Consider the following 1247-nt stretch of genomic DNA (forward strand, 5'->3'; position numbering starts at 1 on the left):
TTGAGCAGTGGGTTTAGTTTGTGTTTGGTGCGCAGAGAATTGTATTTTCGGCAGTTTAAGATTAGGTGGTCCGTTGTCATTTGGGTGTTGCATTCTTCACATTGTGGGGGTGGTTCTTTAGTTAGCAGATATGAGTTTGTGTATCTGGAATGACCAATTCGGATGCGGGTAATCGCTACTTGGTCCCTCCTGGGTAGTGTACTCGTCATTTGATAGTTATTGAAAAATTTTTCTGTAATGTTAGTTATATGGAGTGGAGCTGTTTGTTTCCATGTAGTTTCCCATTGTTGTGTTAGCTGGCTTTTGATTGTTTTTATCATGTCTTCCATGTGTAAATTTTGGTCATCATTTGGCGGTGTTAATGTTGTTGCTTCTTTGGCTATTTGGTCAGCTCTTTCGTTGCCAGGGATGCCGACGTGAGATGGGATCCATATGATCTTTATTTTGTTTCCTTTGCATGTAATTTTTTGGTAGATTTCTATGATATTGAGGATGGTGTCGTTATTTGTTATTTTATTATTTAATGTTGCTATTGCACTGTAGGAATCGGTGAATATGGCAGTACGTTGATAGGATTTTTCGTGTGCTATTTTAAAGGCATGGTTTATACCCATTAGTTCGGCTGAGAGTACTGATGTTGCGTTGGAAAGTTTGATTCTAACTATTGATTCCGGTGTTACTACTGCATATCCAGTTCCAGATTCCGATTTGGAGCCGTCGGTATATATAAGTATATAGTCTTTATGGTTATTTAGAATTTTTGCCATTGAGGAGCGGTATATTTCAGGATTTGTGTTTCCTTTTGCATGGAGTAATAGTTCAGTGTTTGTTTCTATTGGTTGGATTGTCCATGGTGGAATTGTTGGAAGTCTTCGAGGTATGGTGGATGTTAATTTGGTGTTTAATTCTTCTTCATATGTATGTATTCTGTAGTAATATGGTTTGCTTGAATGTTTCTTTTTTGTATACTTAGTGATAAGGCAGTTTGTTGGAAATGTTTTTAGGTATACGGGCTTATCTGGGGTTGTCGAAATTTTTATTGCCTGAGAAGTACTAAGTAATTTTCTCCTAAAACTGAGGGGTGGTTCGTTTGCTTCTTCTAGTACACTTAGAATTGGGCTTGTTCTGAAGGCTCCTGTTGCGATTCTTAGAGCCGTATTGTGTATGCTATCTAGTTTCTTGAGGGTGGTATTGCAAGCTGAATTATAGATGATTGAACCATAATCTATCTTGGCTCTGATGATTGC

At 37.9% G+C, this 1247-nt stretch overlaps 1 protein-coding gene across 1 annotated transcript; it reads right to left on the reverse strand.

Moving 5' to 3' along the window:
- Positions 1-100: 100 nt before the first annotated feature.
- On the reverse strand, positions 101-1198 carry LOC144478042 (uncharacterized; the record flags this gene model as incomplete). Its single annotated transcript, XM_078195765.1, has 1 exon — positions 101-1198. A coding segment is annotated over one exon (1098 nt), but the record flags the coding sequence as incomplete, so codon positions are not given.
- Between the last annotated feature and the right edge of the window lie 49 nt (positions 1199-1247).

This window comes from Augochlora pura, unplaced genomic scaffold (genome assembly GCF_028453695.1).
Source record: "Augochlora pura isolate Apur16 unplaced genomic scaffold, APUR_v2.2.1 APUR_unplaced_6927, whole genome shotgun sequence".
In the NCBI taxonomy this organism is placed as follows: Eukaryota; Metazoa; Arthropoda; class Insecta; order Hymenoptera; family Halictidae; genus Augochlora; species Augochlora pura.